The following is a 17,106-nucleotide window of genomic DNA, read 5'->3' as shown; positions in this document are numbered from 1 at the left end:
AAAATAATAATTCTTGCATTTAAAAATTTGTCAGCCACGTACTAGTATAGACTATAGTATGCCCTCCACTTGAAAGAAATTTTCAAATTTAGATTTTATATTTAAATTTATTAACTATTATTTTTTTATGTTTGCGCTGGTTAAAATTAAAAATAACTACAAATGTTCATTAAAACTTAATTAAATATTGCATATATTGCGGCGGAAATAAAATAAAATCTTTAAGAATTTTTAAGGATAAAAACTTAATTAAATTTTTATTATTATAAAATTTTATTTAAAATTTAAATAATTAAAAATTTAATATTAAAAATTATATTTACAGGTTTAGTTTCATTCATTTAATATTCATTTTTTTTTTTATGTTATGATGTAAAAAATAATTTTATTCTAATTTCAATCTCATTTACATAATATAAAATAGCTACATAGCTCTAGATTTGAATTAAAATTGGAGTTGCATGTTAATTTTTTTTTAATATTTGAATAATATTCATCCTTAAAATATGAACAACAACCAATCCGAAATTATATTGGTAATATTCAGCAAATAAATTAATTATGAGATAAATTTACTAAGAAAGCAAAAAAAAATTTATTTTGAACACAATCTTTTGATTATTGTTCAGCAAAAAAAAAAAAATTAAAAATAAAATTTTTTTATTTAGAAATTATTGTTATTAATAAAAAAAAACAAAAAAATTATTTTTGATTAGAATTTCACTTTTATTCTCATATAATTTATTAGTTAAATTGAATGCATAATTAATTAGAATTAAAAAAAAAACTCTTTCATATATTTATAGGTGAGTTAACGCATTAATAACAGTAAGGTAATAAAAAAAAGGCTAAAATTTTAAATTTAGTTCAGTAATTTGAACGGACTTTGTTAATAATAGTTGTTATAAAAAATATTATTTTAGTTTTTTTGTTGTTTTTTCTTAATTTTATTTCTATGTGTACATTTATTATTTTAATTTTTATTTATATACCTACTTGTAAATTTTCGCTATATAGTGAAATTTTTTGACCTTAGAACACACAATATACATTAAATAAAAATAAATCAAACCAATAATTGCAGATGTTAACAAACAAAATTGTATGGGCCATGCAAAGCGCGGCGCGTTTACAATTCAATAATAAAATGCCGTTATCTAGCAATAATATTTGCCTACTATATTTTTCCAAATTATATTAGGATCTCTAACGTATCGAAATGGCTAATTGGAAATGATTTTAGCTGGAAGATCATTAAAAAATTTTAAGCATTTAAATAAAAAATTATATTGTTGTTGAATTGTTCTGAACAAAATTAAATAAAAATTAAATTTGTTTCTGGTATTATAAACGTGAATATTAATCATTCTATTCAATATGAAGTTATGCTTAATTTTGAATAGTATAATTATTTTGAAAGCCGTTAAAAATAGGTCACGCGTCTGCAAATGTTATCCAGACTGAGATGGCTATGTCTGTGAATAATTTCAAAATTTATAGGACACAACGGAATTTGTAGCTTGGAAGAAAATGAATATACATAGTTTGAATTAGTTTTATAGTGCATGATATCCAATTTTTGTAATATTTTTTTATTCGCTCAACTTCATATTATTGAGGGTTAAAATAAACTGTGTGGAATAGCATGAATGATGAGTATATTGTGTAAAGAGTTTTTTTTTTTTAAACAGTTTTCTTTGATATTTAAGTTTACTACCGATCAGCAATGCCAAGTAGTTTCAGCCATAACATAGTTTATATTGTTAACTTCTTGTAAATTTTTTTTTTCCGTGTATGTTATGGCTGAAACTAAAGAAATACATTTTAAATTGTTGAAGCCGTTTTTATTGTGTTATAATATTCGCTTATTTGATTTTACGTGAATATTTTCAAAGAATAATATCTAGTAACGCCCACGAACTGTAAAAGTTTCAGTCATTTAAATCTTGTCATCTAAGAGAAAATTCATAACAATATTTGACAGTAGAAAGTTGAAAATGTTTTTGTATATTCTCGTTAAAAATAATTATAAGACTACTAATATAAAAACAAGTGAATTATAATTGAAACATATTGTATTCTGCGTTAAGCTAAGCAAATAATTAAATAAAGCTTCAATTTTTGCAAAAACAAGTTTTATTTTTTATATGTTTTGAATATATTATAAGAATTAATTATGAAACAAAAGCAAAAAAAAATCAGAAACGGCAACCCGGTGCTCCGTTATTTTAAATAAATTATTATTTAATTAATTTTTTTTTTCTTATAAATGAAATTATCATTGAAATTTGAGACCCAGATGTAAAAAATTTAATTAAGATTTTCTTTTTTATCAACAAGCAGTTTTAATTTTTATTTAGTTACGTCCGGACTTTATGCAAACACGAATGTATAATATGATAAATGCAATTTTTGAGAAATAAATTAAAAATTTATTAACTTTCAAGTATATAGAACGTAAAATAAATCTACGGGGAACAGGATTCTATACTGTGATTTCCGGCTCTGTATTTCGATAGTGTCTAGCTCTGCAATATATAAAAATGTGAATATTTTATTATTTAAACAATATACAATGGATTATCCAATATTATTTTTATTTATTATAAGAGTATGCAAAACTTTCAACATGCGCTCTTCATAACTTCTTTAACTTTTCTTTTTTTTTTTTAGTTTTTTAACTTACCTACTTATAACTTGTTAAAATTTAACTTTGATTTAAAAGGTGTACAAATCTGAGTATTGGGTTAAGATTTTTTCTTCTGATTGTATTTGTTTTTTTTTTTTTTGTTTATTGTTGTATTTTCTTTTTTAAAAAAACAAGTAGTAAATCAAATTAAAAGAATTCTTTTTTAAAAGGTGTTTAGCTGTTAAACAAATCAAGTCGTAATTTTTCTATAACAATAATTTGGCGGACTCTTTGGAATTTTAATTTGCAATTTGATTTTGTTTTGTCTTGTTGTTTTTTTTTTGTAAAGATATCCAGGGATATATTGGAGTTTTTTTTAAACTTAACATTTGAAATATAATAAGAGATTCGAGAAATTAAAAAAATAATAATATTAAATTTTAATTTAAAAGCACAAAATAAAAAATTCTTTATTAAAATAATTTATTTATTTGAAAATTATTATTTAAGAAAATATAAGGAAGAATAACAGTAAAAGAAATTAAAGTGAAAAAATGCAACCTCTAAAAAGATTTACACAATGTGGAAGTTTAACAATGTTATTTGTGGTTTTTATAGTACTTTTTGGTGTTAGTTCTACGGCTCTAACAACATTTGGTAAAACAAATCCAAATTTACAACAGCCGACGCAACCACCAGCTGGTAAGTTCTTACATAATATTTGTAAACATTTTATTCGACATTATTTGATATTGCCATAAGACTATAAGAATTTGAGAACGTTTGAATAAATTTCCAAAAAAACAAAAAATTAAAAAATTTAAAAAATGATGACTATCCGTTTTATAATGAAATATTGTTTTATCGTTTTTATGGTTTTATAGAAAATATAATTTCATTTCCGTTCTCTTTTTTCCTTTTTTCCAAGATCCTACGGAAATCATGAAATTTTGTAACCATTTTTTTTTTATTTCTTTCAAATTTTTAAGAAATGTCCAAATAGCATTTTGGTTTTATCTTTGGATATTTTTGCTAGTATTTTTTTTTTCACTTATAAATGGCGTCTTGACTTAAGACATGATATAAAAATAATGGTGTTTTTGAAAATAAAAATTTAAAAAATTCGAGAATTTTATAAAATTTTTAATGTAATGGGATAATTAGGTAGGATTTATTTAAAAATTGGTACAATAAGAATTAAGTATTACAGAATTAAGTATCAAATTGTTCAAGAAAATAAAAATTTCACAGTTTCTTAGAAAGAAGAGAGAATAACCTCTCAAAATACGTTATTTTTCATAATTATATGTAAATTCCTTTTTAGATTAACAGATTCATAAAATAAATAAATTGAGATTAAATTAATTTTTTGAAAAATAGCCCATTTCGCTCCAATTTTCCATTATGTAACTAAACGTTTTTTTAAGAGAATTTTTTATTTACATGATATAATATTGTTGTCTATTGCATGCTTTTAGGATGAAGACAAAAATTAAAAATTTAAAATTTTTACGCTGACAACGATTTACCATTACTTCACTGCTTAAACATGAAAGAAATGCCGAAAATTTCCTTCTAATCAATATAAGTAAAAGTTTCAACCTTTTGCATATTACAGTGTAAAAGAAAAATGAAGTAAAATCAAGTAAAAACATTTATATTGATTTTAAACGACTGAGTTTTACCGAACACCTTGACAATTTAATATCAAAAACTGGTTTTTGAAATATTTAAAATAAGCTTTTAAAGTTTTATGGGAATTTGTCAAGCCATTTCGCAAAAACTTCTTAAATATATTTGAATAGCTTTATTATTTTTTCATTTCTTTAAAATTGGGTTTGAGTAGCTGCTATGCAGAACTTCTGTTGTGGTTTGAGTACCCCATTCGTATAATATCAATTATATAAATCAATCATAATGGTGATTAACGTTTTAACAAACTTACCACACCGGTTTTTAATTTTAATTAAAAAATAATTAAAAAAAAATTTAAGTCATGCTTTTTCTTTTTTCCTTTAACCTCATCGTGCTAACACATATGGAGAACATAAGTAGTATTAATTATTCGACCAAAAAATTGTGTGATTTGATTATATTTCAGTATAATATGTGACTGTCATAAATATACATTGGTATCAAGGCACATTGTCGAAAAACCAACACAGTCATTCCATTTAAACTTTTGTAATAAGAAATAACCGGGTATATAATTTTACAATATCCTATATGAATTCTTTTATTTTTAGTTTTTAAATATGTATTTAAAATACTCTACTTTAGTTGCATGGCAGCAATCCGAACCCCTTGTCAGTATTGGTTTAATTATACATTGCTCAAAAAAAAACAAGTTTGATGGTGGTTCTATTTTTAATTTTTGAATTATTGTGCAATCGGACAGTTGTAAAACTATATAATAAAATCCGTAGCATAGTATTAGAAGAGTGAAACTTATAAATAAGTTTTTCCTGAAGTTCAATCTCTATTTTTTTTTTTTGGATATTCGAACTATATAAATAGCACAATAATTGAACCGTGCACCACTGAAAATGCTTGATAATTTAACTTTTAGCCTATAACAATAGGAGCTCTCGATGACATTAACTGCACTGAATCTCTATTTAATATGTTCAATAACTTATTAATAATAAAAATTAGATATTTTGTGTCTAGTGTTAAATATAAACAACTTTGCCTGATAAGATTTCTTAATTTATTTCTCTAATTTTTTCTCACGATTTCAAATATTTTCTCACGACATCATGGAAAATTTTTATTTTGAGTAAAATACTATATTTTTTCTCTCTATTTTTGTCTTCCATAATTTCACATAATCACTTAAAGAAGTTGTCATGCTGCTTGCATTTAATTCTGAATAAATTTCCTGTGCAACAAAATTAAATAAACAAATGATGTAAATTGAGTGATGTAAAATTCATTTAACAAATATTGCATAATTAATACACATTTCATGAACCGTTACAACATTATTTTTACCTTATTTTAAATATATTTTTTTAAATTAACTATTTTGTTACAAGTTATTTTATATATAATTTATTTATTTATTCAAATTAAAATTATATTGATATTTTTTATACTTATAAAATAATTACTTTCTTTGCAACTGAAATAAAAAATTAATTTGAAATTTTAATTACTTTCAAAACCACAAGATGGTGTATATTGGTTATTTAAAATATTACATAACCGGTATATTTTTAGCATATAAAAATTTAATTATTAAGTTGCATTTTAAGAGACTAACCATTTAGTATATCAATGTCGAACTTAATAATTTTTTAAAAATTCAATAATATTATTACCCCATTTATAAGAGTTCATGGAATTTGATTTAAATAATCGAGGTTTTAAATTAATTATCACTATTTAACAATACAATTACCCAGATTATAAGATGATCTTGCAATTACATTTACCCAGATTATCAGAATAAGATGCAATTACCCAGATTATAAGACGTCGAATGGAATTGGCCGCTGTATTACACGTTTAATACGAGAGAATTAACGGCGCGATTAAAGCGAAAATATAATGATGCTGCTAAATATATGTAGAAATTTCCGAAAAACAATAAAACTAAGTGTTTTATGAAAATGCAGCATATTCCATTCCAGTATTTCACCAAGGACGCTTACGAGAACCAATACAGCTGGAAGCGAGTGTTAAATAAATTTGCATTCAAGAAAAATTAAATAACAAGGAGCTCTCCGAATAAATATAAACAAAAGCGCCCAATACATATCACTTCAAAATAAATAACAACAACATAGAGAATGTTTCTAAATTCTGTTACATAATTACTACAGATGGTGCTGCATAGTTACTACAGATTTGCTATAGAATATGGCAACTACAGAGACCAGTTTTTCAAGTATAGCAAGTTAGAGTAGAAAAAAGAAGCATCCAACATTAAAAGTTTAACATTACTTTTTATTTTTCACAACAATAATTTAAATTTTTCTAGAATAAATTTGAAAAAAAATTAAATTGAAAAGTGCAGCCGTCTACTTAAGGGTTAATAGTTAAATAAATTTTAAAATTGAATTATAATTTTTTTGCAATTGCACTTGACTGTTGATTGGAAATAAAGTTTTCGATTACGAACTGAAATTAAATTTAATTGCAAACAAAAATTAAATAAAAAAAAATTGGAACGTATATTGCAAAACGTCTCAGTTCAAAGTCCATCGTAAACAGCATGTAAGCAAAATCTCAACATAAAAATTCTAATATAATTTTTTTTGCTATTGCGGTTAAAATATTCATTGATTGTGGTAAATATTTGAAACCAAAATTTTGTATATAGAGAAAAGTAAAAGAATTTCTATTTGCCATCGGCTTCATGATCCGCAATTTTATTCAACGTCATCTTTTCTTTTCATATTTTTTTTTTTCGTACTGAGTCTCTCTCCATAATAAATGGTTTCTTTTATTAATTGCGTCCTTGACACATAGGTTTAACAGGTTTAATATAATTGTGTGTATATTTTATTTATAAGCAAAGTAAAGTACACCTGTACATACTTTAACATTTTAGATTAATAAGTATAGATTTAGGTTTTACAAATGGTTAACACTTATTTAGCGTTTTTTTTTGTTAAGAAACCTTTTTTATGGGTATATAATCAGAGTAGCTATAAAAAAAACTGCTGGCCATATAAAAATCCTTTATAATATTTAATCAATATTCGTGTTCTCAAAATATACAATAATATATTAATAGTAAATAAATATTAAATATAAAAACATAATACGCTTAAAACTAATGACTATCATAATATTCTTTATAAGAAAAGAAAATTTTTTCATATAATTTCCCGCTGACATTAATATAATTGGTAATAATAATTCCATAAAATTGGATCCATTATATGCCACTTGAATTCACATTTGTATTATTATATTCCTGATATGAAAGCAAATTAGCATTTGAATTTTGAAAAAAAATTAAGATTCTATTATACTATATAAGTACTCACCAATAGATTAGATTGGGTTTTTATTTTTATTAGAAAAATTGACTTAAATTCAAATGAACGTCTAGTATAGAACTCATTTATATTCGGGAGTCGCATACAGTTTGAAAGTATGTTCAAAATATCATAATATACATAATCACGTGTATACATAATCACTGGAGTTAACTAATATAAATGAGTAGTATTATTTGGGGTGGATTAGAGGTATTGGATAGAAAACTAGAATAATATCTAGCTCTGCCATGTTTCATTATATTATAAAGAAGAAAGACTCTTTCATTTGAAAATATTTACGGTGTCTGGTTTATGGAGTTAATCTCTGTGAAAATTCAAAAGACATTTTAATTTAAAATAAAAAATATAATTTTATATTTCGATTTTGGATACCTATAAACCTTAGGTTACTCAAGCAGACATGAAAATATTCCTCATATCGAATATTGAGGCCAACATTATTATGATATTTAATTGTAATTAATATTAAATTTTGAAATAAATCGCATATATTTTCAATATCTTACTTCATACTAGTAGCTAAAAGCTATACTAAAACTCCAAATACCCTGTAATCAATGAAAAGCCTAGAATAAACTATATACAAATCTATTACCTGCCCGTCGATGTAACATTGGAGCTGTGATAGAAGTTATAACTATGCACTGTCTGATTGGCGAACACACCAGGAGGAAGGGGCGCCGTGACGAGGAAGAGGAGAAAACGATGGCTCATTTCCTGTGCTCATGCCCAGCTTTGGCACGGAGAATGCGAATGTTCTTTAGATCGCATTTCTTTTGCGATTTTAGACTGCCGCTTTACAGAAAAACTAGCTCACAGAACAACTTATTATACAAAGCAACTCAGTTATAATACTCTTTAGCAGCATCGTTGAAAAACGAAAGTAATTTTGCAATATTTACATAAAGGCATAGTTCAATTTTGTTGAATTTTGCGCCTCCTCTCTTCAATTAATTTTAATATAGTCTTGGGTAATTATTAAAATATTGAACCACTTAATACAGAGATTAATTTAGTATATTGAATGTACAAACCTAAAAATATGTTTTATAAAAAATTGTCTTAAATTAATAAAAAAATTTAAAAGAAAAAATACAACACTGTAGAACACAATACTGTAACTGTCTAGCAACCATTCAATTGGTTATCCATTCAACTAATTATCAACAAATTATACTATTTTTGAATTAATCAATATTATTTAAAATTACCACATATAATTTGGGTATAATTTTAATTAAAACTTATTACGCCTCCAAACAATAATATTATTTTATGTACTTTATTATCAGAAAGTGTTATAAGTATTAATTATCACTATATTTATAAATGATTTATAAATATAAATTAATATTCACCCCTACTGTTTTTAGAAAAACTGAAATTTTTTTATTTTAAAAATAAAATTTATATAATAATTACTATTTTAAATGTATTTTTAGCACCACCTTAAGACATAATAATAATTATTTAGTGCGTACTAAGTATTTGTAATACTGTGTGTACAGGTACATGTATAACACAAAAAGATAATAATAATATATTTGTATAATTGCGAGCTCGTTTGTCCGTATGTTTACCGAAGTATGCTCGTATATCTAATATATGTTAATGTTATATAGCATTGTTAAAATAGAACAGGAAAAATATAAAGTAACGGAAGATATTTGAATAGAAACATACTGTTGCTTTTCATGTATAACAGATATTTAACTATTTTTTAACGGTATTTAACAAAATTAGTAGCATCTATATATTAAAAATATGAGCATATAAAAACCAACTAACTTGAATAAGCTAACACAAGCTTTTATAATAAAATTTTAATGTTCTATATTGTTTGCTATATGTAATTCGCCCTAACTGTTATATACATATATTTACCTTTTATAGAACATTTACATAAAATTCACCTCCTTCCACTCTTTATGAACCGCTCCACCTATGTACATATATGCATATACAACATATTATATATTACACATTAATTCTTCAACAGATAAGTATTTTTAAAATTGAAATAAATTTTAAAAATGTTAAGGATAAATTCAACTGTAATACTATGAAGGTTAGCTTATACATACGAGTACATATATCCTGACCTTATATAAATTGAAGTGAAAATAAAATCAAAAAGTGAGTGAAAATTTATTGAAATAAAAATATCCAATTAAATGTATTGTATGGATGTATGTACAGATGTAGAACAAAAATTAAATAAAATAATTTGTTCTCAGCTTAATTTTACAATGATTTTAAAAACAATAAAAAATGTATTTCATGTTTATAAACAATAATTATTAGAAAATTTAAAAATGAGATTAAAATTAAATTTAAAATGAAAAATAATGGAATTAAAATGTTTTTAATTATGAAATTTAAATCCACTCAATTCAATTTAGCTTCCATATAAAAATTATTCCTCCATTACTCGTATTGTAGAAAATTTTTAAAAATATTTCGATAAGAAATGCAATTTTTTTAGATTTCTCTATAATAAATTTTAGTTTTAATAATGAATTGCACTCAGGGTACCTTACAATTTAAAAAAAATCCAATTTTCAAAAATCTTCTTTCTCATAACCCAATTGAAGAGGTACAAGTAGGGGGCTTGAGAACAAAATGCATGGAACAAAAGGGAAAAGAAAAAATTTAATATTAAAAAGTATCCTAGCGACAAAAATTAATAATTTTTGTCATTATCAATAGCGCATCAAAATTTACTTATTACATAAAACCTGTAATGAAACCCTAACTTTTAAATATAAATTACACCATATTTGAAGAAAAAAATAAAAATTGGAAATAAAAGCTAATTAAGAAAATTATGCACAATCATCATTTATATAGAAAATATTGTAATAATTTATAGAACAAAGTAATCTAACTCTGTTAAAGGTTAGATTTTGTTTTTTTTTTTTTTTGTAGTGAATGTCGAGGTTATAAATATCAGTCTACATATTTATAGGCGTATAATATTATATAGATTATGTTTAAGACTGACGAACGAGTACAATTTTTAAACAATATATAATTTTGTATTCAATTTTTGTTACAGGATGTACTTGTATTACACGTCATAGATTTATATTAAAAATCATAGGTATATATTGGAATTGTATTGGAAAGGTCGGGAAATATTATTCTTCTATGTATCGTGTCAGCTTATTGAATTAATCCTATGTAAATAAAGTGTTATTTTAAATGGTCCTTTAAATAAAGCGTAAAATGTTTAAATGTTTGTATCTACCAAATTTTATTAAAACATTATTTATTTATAAAAATTTATCCCAAGTTTATGCAATATTAGATAATAATGACAAAATTATTCAAATATATGTACATAGATCGTCTTAATTTTATTTAGAGAAGAGGAACTACAAAAGAGTCCTATGACTTTTGTAATTTATTAGTTAATCGAAAAGAAATTTTCTAATTTTGAAGCTTTGGATCCAGTTGATCGAAATAAATTGTGCAAGTATATTTTGATACACTTTTTTATACTACGTTTTTTAAGAAAACAAACATAATTATTTTATTCATAAAATACGACGCCAATATTTGTATCAAAATTGTTCATTAGTCACACATTAAGGCATATGCATAATGTAAAATTCTTTACAAAATTTTACATTTACTTAATTACTTACTAACTTGAAAACTACTAAGAATAAAAGAAAAATTTTTATAAAACCAAAAATAGTTCTCAATTTCCTTTCAGACCATAATTATTTAATTTATTTTTAAAATTGCAATTTCATATTAATTACACAAGTTTAATAACTATAATAATTTCATTTTTCAAAAAATAAATATTAAATAAATAAAATTGGCAAGGTGAAACATAACTCTTTTGTTTATATTCAGGCATACATACATACATTATTACAATATTTAATGTTACTGCATTTTTTCATATTTTAATATAAATAATTTGGTAAATAACATTCCAGGCGCAATTGCAATTTTTTCTTTCACGATATTTTAAAAAAAAAAATCTTGATTATAAAATATTTTTTTAAAAATAATTACTATGATAATGATTCCATGATGTTGTTGTAATGCAGTAATAAAACACGAAGTAAATAAATATTTTAAAATTTTAAAGTAAAAAATTTGCTTTTGTTTTACTCAGAAAAAAAGGTAGTAAATTTGTAGTTGAACACATTACATTACATTAGTTAAAATCCTTTTAAAGCAGAAAAGTAATTCATATAGCAATATACCTGCTGCTCATTAAATAATATTCAGCGGACCTCATAAATTTGTGGCTCCATGTTTGTATTATAGAAAATTTTTGAGCTTTTGCACACACTATGTGCGACTCAAAGCTCAAATAATCAATAATCTCATTAAAATTATTATATAAAAATATTTTGTTTAATCGAATTAATATTAATAATTTATTGATGAGCTATAAATGTATATATTATTTAGGTTAGGTAAGGTTAGGTTGTCGCGGCTCCCCGAAGGGTATACATAGGTCAACTAGGTCCGTTGTGGTACCACCGGATCCCTTCCCTCCCGCTCTTCATTTGAACCAGCCCGAACCAGTTCAAAAATCAGTTCAAATTCCTACCGCTTACATTCGCTAAGTCAGGAGCATCCCCAAAGAAGTAAGACCCAAGGAATCTCTGCCTGGAGTTCGCCAGTGCCGGACATGAGCAAAGAAGGTGGGTCACCGTTTCTTCCTCCCCCTCGTCACAGCAACTCCTACAAAGATCATTTTCGGGGCGGCCCATTCTCCTTGCATATTCGCCAATCAGACAATGGTCCTATATTATTTAAGTTAAAATTATATTTGAGTGCAAAAACCAATTAATTAAAAATTATGCTACATACTATACAATAAACCCTCAACAATTTTTACTGTGCTGATAAAAATGTCAAAAAATATGCATATATTATGTTGGAAATTGGAGCAAAAGAATTTGATTTTCGATTTAATAATTATATCAAAAGAATGAGAGAAAAATTACGGAATTTTTTCATTTTTCTGAACTCTAAATGGAAATTCTTAATTTGCAATGCCACGTCGATTTAAAATGAAAAAAAATAATTGAACTGCAAATTAATGGTGGCTTCTTTTCTCTATTTTACATTTTCGAATGTGGCTTCCAAAATGTAGAATAATATATATTAACTGCTATTCCTCCAATTCAGTAATTCCAGCAGTAATTTTACAAAAATTCACATTTTATTATATGAAATAATAAAAAATATTGTATGTATATGAAATTCTATATATTGCACATTAATATACTAATGTAATCTAGACAAAAATTCTAATATTTTAAAAATTCTATATAGTAAAATCAAATTTATTTATTAAAAAACAAAAAAAAAATTCTTTAGCTTGCATCTGCATTTCTATTTTACTAAGTAAATTAACAAAACATTTAATAAACAAAGAAATAAATTTAAAGGATTTCAAATTTATGTGTACCCACATACTTACATATATACATATGTACCTAAGTTTATTCAAATATAAATGAATTATTGTGTACATTAGAACTTAGAAAGTCTATAAATATAAGTGCTTTAAAATGCTTATTCAAAAATCGTTGTTGATGACTTTTACTTCCTTCCTATAAAAATTAAAAAACACAAAAAAATTATTCAAAAATATTTTAATGTGAAAAACTTCACGACAATATTTTAAGTAATTTAAAAAAAAAAAAATGAGAAAAAAACACTGGCCTATAAAATACATTTAAGTGAATGAGTATACTAAACCTATTTAAATAATGACCTATTGCACTTTAATTTTTAACTTATATAAGGACACATGTGTGTACAAATATGTGTAGGTAAATTACTTAAAATGTTAATAAAGCCGGTATATTATATTTTAATTTAGCTATATAATAGCTTAAATACTTGGATACAATATGTAGGTACATCCATATAATATAAAATACCATAAAGAAAAATCTAATTTACATATTCTTCAAGGTATATAACCTCTAGACTTATATATAGAAATAAAACAAAACAAAAAATCCTCAAAATCAAAAATACTTGTACAAGCACTTAATTATGTTAGGTACTTTTATTTTAAATATGTTCAAATGTATGTAAACTTACATGTATGGTGAATCGTGAGTACCACATTATTCCATATGATATATTTATGTAGTTGTATAAAAGAGTTGCCTTGTAGTGAAAATATCTAAGATCCTTGAATTAATTATTAGTTACCTTTTCTATAAATTTTCATTTATATTATGTGTATATATGTATGTATGTCTATATGTATTTAGGTGCTATTTTGGACACAATTGCAAAGGTTAAACTATATATTAAATCTATTTTCACTTTTTAAATTACATATACACATAATATAGGTACTATATATGTACATATATACATATTTGTATATTATTAGGGTTATATATTTCTGCTAAAATTTTGTTTTTATAGTTTTCTTTTCTAGTACAGTGATTACATCATATAAAAATCTGATATAGTCAGTATATAACCGATCGCAATGTTTATGGTTTAGTTTAAACACTTCTTTACAAATTTACGAACACAAGAAAGCTTTTAGTTAACATTTCTCAAAAAATTTAAATTTGGCTCTTAGAATAGAGTTTCGCTTTATGCTATTCGAATTCTATGTAAAGTTCGGCAATTAGTTTCGGCAATTAATTTAAAACAAAAATATTAAATTTCAAGAAGTATGAGAAATAAACTCATATATATAAAATTTTATCAAAATCGGTTCAGCAGAACTTGAGATAAACGCCTGTACACACAGATCAATATTCCTTTAAAATTAGTTATTTGCGCTTCCCTACTATGGGGAAGAGCATTCCCTCCGAAAAGTCGATATCCAAAATTTGGTGCCATCACATCACCACCCTTATTGCATGCAATGCAATCGGTAATTATGTACAATATACGTATTTAATGTACACATACATATTATAAGTTAATAATACCAACAATGAAAACAAACAGCATACATACTTGTAATTTAATTTTTAACTTGTATAAAGAAATTAAGGTTTTCTTCAATATTGTATGTATATACATATATACAAAAATAACTCTCACTTATATTTTGTTAAAAAAATAAAAATAAAGAACGAAATATGTAAATGAAATACAAGTTAAAATAATATGATATGTCACTATTAAGGACAGTGGAATATTTTTTTTTTTGTTTGAAATATAAAAATATAGTGTTGCCCTCTATCATTTGCATGCAAGAATACAATACAAGAACATGTACAATATATACATATTTATATACTGTATATATATATAATAAAATTACATCTACTATTTATTTAATAAAATAATATAAGGATCCTTGCAAAAATATATATTTATATTTTGAAAAAGGAGCAATAAAAATATTCGAAAAGATAATTTGCATTTACCGTGAAATTGTCTTTTTAGAAAATATTAAGTTCATTTGACTATTATGCACGAAATTCTGGGCAGTTAAAAATATTTTAATGGTGGCAATATGCGTTCCAAAAAAAAAAAAATTTTCAACTTTCCCGTTTCAAAATCTTAAAGCTGGCAAAAGTTACGAAATCTTATGTAGCAAAAAAGAGTTCGGTAGTTAAGGGTTAAAAGATAATACAAAATTTTATTATGTAATCCTTTAAAAAGAATTTCGTTCAAATATTCGGCCTCGTAATACAAGCTTCTCCTTTTTAGTTACAAATTATGTATACGTAAAGAAATTTGTGACTTTTAAAATTTCATTAAAGCCATCTCCAATTAACGATATTATCCGGATAGTCATATAATTTAATCAATTTCAAGGAAACCTGCCTTGTTTATTCAAATTGAAATCTGTATATCAGCTTCGATCAGGGCCGAAGTCAGGGGTTTAGAAGTCATATCTTAAAATTTTTGTGATAACAACGGGGTTATTCGAAATATCGTGTTGGATATCTAAATATTTTGACTTTAATTGCCGTTCAGAAATAAATACATGCGTTTTTAGAAAACAAAAAAAAATTGCCTGTCATATCTGTGGTCTGCTTTATTATTTACATTATGTGGCTTGTCATCGGTTATCACTTACCTTCCAGACACCACAATCGCCATCTATAATTGAAATTAAATTACGTATAACAATACATTGACAGCTTCAATTATCTCTTCAATAAACAAACAAATTAAAAATCTTAAATATTTTTAAATTATGTATACATACATACATATTTTATATAAAATATCAAATTTAAAGTGAAATTAATAAAAAAAAATTAATATTTTTTTTGTTTTAGCTAAAGGACGAGAATGTAATACACATGCAGATTGCTTGACAATGGAAGGAACAAGTTGTGTAAAAGATTTAAATGATGGAAAATTAAGATGTGTTTGCGGTGATAATTTAGCCCCTGTGAATGGAAAATGTTCAGCTAATAAAAAAGGTGAAATATGTATTAAAAGAAATATAAGACGATTATGTGTATAAAATATAAGACGATTATGAATTTATTAATTTTTTTTAATAAATTCATAAATTAAATAATATAACGATGCAGATGAAATTTTTAAATTTAATGAACATTAAGGTCTTTAATGTCATATGAATTGAAATTACTGAAATTATCTGAAATACCACCCGAATTTAATCTCAAATTTATATTCAATTTTTCAAGGACTCTATCATATGTGCAAACAAGTATTTGATTGTGATGAGTTTATGGTATGTGAAGAAGTGAAGATTCCATTCAACAGTAATAACGCAACAACATATAAAATATGCAGATGTGATGAAGATAATGATCATTATGAGAATAAAGAGGATAACACATGTAGTAAAGGTATAATAATATAGTGTAGCATTGAGTTTTAACATGTGTTATACATGTTAAAATTCAAATTATTCAATATTCTAAATTAATTGAGTGACAAAATTCAAAATATTATAATTTGTTGCCTTCCTATAGATTAAATTGTTTAAAAATAAAAATTAATTGAATTTATTTTAGGTATCACAATCGGACACAGCTACGCCTTACTATTAACTGTAATTGCTATCATTTTTAAATGCAGATAAATTTCACCTTTAATATATCACCTGAATCATTTACATAATGTATATGTGTTTATCGTCATTATAATTATTATATATTTTATAGAAATTTATGTTTAAAATTAAAATAAAATTAACAAATAATATAAATAAAGTGGACTCTTCACAAAATTATACATTATTAATTAAAAAAATTAAAAAAAAAAGAAAAAAAAAACTAAAAAGATATGTGCAACCAACATGAGTCAGTTTCATCACTCAAATATAGATATAAAGGAGGCAAAATATAAAAACAATTTTAAAACTTATTTCTAGGAAATTAATTATAAATATTTTTTGATTTAATTTTAATATACTTTAGGCTTTTCAGTTATTCTTTGGAAAATAAATATTTTATTCTTGTTTAAATTGTCATCTTATTTTTTTTTAATTTAAGAAGCCCTTCGATAATA

The 17,106-nt window shown here is 24.1% G+C and overlaps 1 protein-coding gene across 1 annotated transcript; it reads left to right on the top strand.

Annotated features, from left to right (window-relative positions):
• The first annotated feature begins 2,233 nt into the window (after positions 1-2,233).
• Positions 2,234-16,808, top strand: LOC129608058 (uncharacterized). The gene is made up of 5 exons (XM_055519369.1): positions 2,234-2,545; positions 3,140-3,331; positions 15,900-16,046; positions 16,278-16,442; positions 16,611-16,808. Exons 2-5 carry the CDS (start codon positions 3,184-3,186, stop codon positions 16,676-16,678), a joined length of 528 nt encoding a protein of 175 aa, XP_055375344.1. The 5' UTR covers positions 2,234-2,545; positions 3,140-3,183; the 3' UTR covers positions 16,679-16,808.
• Positions 16,809-17,106: the final 298 nt, after the last annotated feature.

Source organism: Condylostylus longicornis, unplaced genomic scaffold (genome assembly GCF_029603195.1).
Source record: "Condylostylus longicornis isolate FDR11 unplaced genomic scaffold, ASM2960319v2 ptg000030l, whole genome shotgun sequence".
In the NCBI taxonomy this organism is placed as follows: domain Eukaryota; kingdom Metazoa; phylum Arthropoda; class Insecta; order Diptera; family Dolichopodidae; genus Condylostylus; species Condylostylus longicornis.
Note: the sequence above shows the minus strand (reverse complement) of the source record. Positions and strands in the feature narration are given on the sequence as shown.

Bases quoted from the DNA above. Each gene is read 5' to 3' on its own strand.
- LOC129608058 (XM_055519369.1), top strand. From the start codon at position 3,184: ATGCAACCTCTAAAAAGATTTACACAATGTGGAAGTTTAACAATGTTA. The intron at 3,332-15,899 runs GTAAGTTCTTAC...TTTTTGTTTTAG, and splicing joins GCCGACGCAACCACCAGCTG to CTAAAGGACGAGAATGTAAT. The intron at 16,047-16,277 runs GTGAAATATGTA...CAATTTTTCAAG, and splicing joins ATGTTCAGCTAATAAAAAAG to GACTCTATCATATGTGCAAA.